Below are 376 nucleotides of genomic sequence, written 5' to 3'. Positions count from 1 at the left end.
GTCCCGCCCCCACTCGCCAGCGCGCCACACGGTGCCTCAGTGCTGCTACGGCTTCTGCGTCGATCTGCTCATCAAGCTGGCGCGGACCATGAACTTCACGTACGAGGTTCACCTGGTGGCCGATGGCAAGTTCGGCACTCAGGAGCGGGTAGGAGTGGTTCCTAGGAGCCGGCGCAGGACCGGGTCCTGCTCCCCCGAGGGTCTTCTGTAGGCGGGGCCTGAGCCTGGGAGGAGTCTGGAGTGGGTGACCCCTGAGATGGGTCGGGGCGGGAGCCTGTATGGGGAGTGGGGCCCGCGGTGTCCGCGTCCCCACCGGCGGTGTCGCCCCACAGGTGAACAACAGCAATAAGAAGGAGTGGAACGGGATGATGGGCGA

General features: G+C 66.5%; 1 protein-coding gene across 1 annotated transcript in view; it reads left to right on the top strand.

Annotated features, from left to right (window-relative positions):
- GRIN1 (glutamate receptor, ionotropic, N-methyl D-aspartate 1) overlaps positions 1–376 on the top strand; it is a gene marked incomplete at its 5' end in the record, with an annotated part of 17,470 nt that overhangs the window by 13,479 nt on the left and 3,615 nt on the right. The window contains 2 exon segments of the mRNA XM_010835825.1: positions 1–148; positions 333–372. The exon segment at positions 1–148 is cut by the window's left edge and continues 12 nt beyond it. Of these exon segments, the coding sequence (XP_010834127.1) occupies positions 1–148; positions 333–372 (188 nt within the window).

The sequence above is a fragment of the Bison bison genome, unplaced genomic scaffold (assembly GCF_000754665.1).
Source record: "Bison bison bison isolate TAMUID 2011002044 unplaced genomic scaffold, Bison_UMD1.0 scf7180017845572, whole genome shotgun sequence".
In the NCBI taxonomy this organism is placed as follows: Eukaryota; Metazoa; Chordata; class Mammalia; order Artiodactyla; family Bovidae; genus Bison; species Bison bison.
Note: the sequence above shows the minus strand (reverse complement) of the source record. Positions and strands in the feature narration are given on the sequence as shown.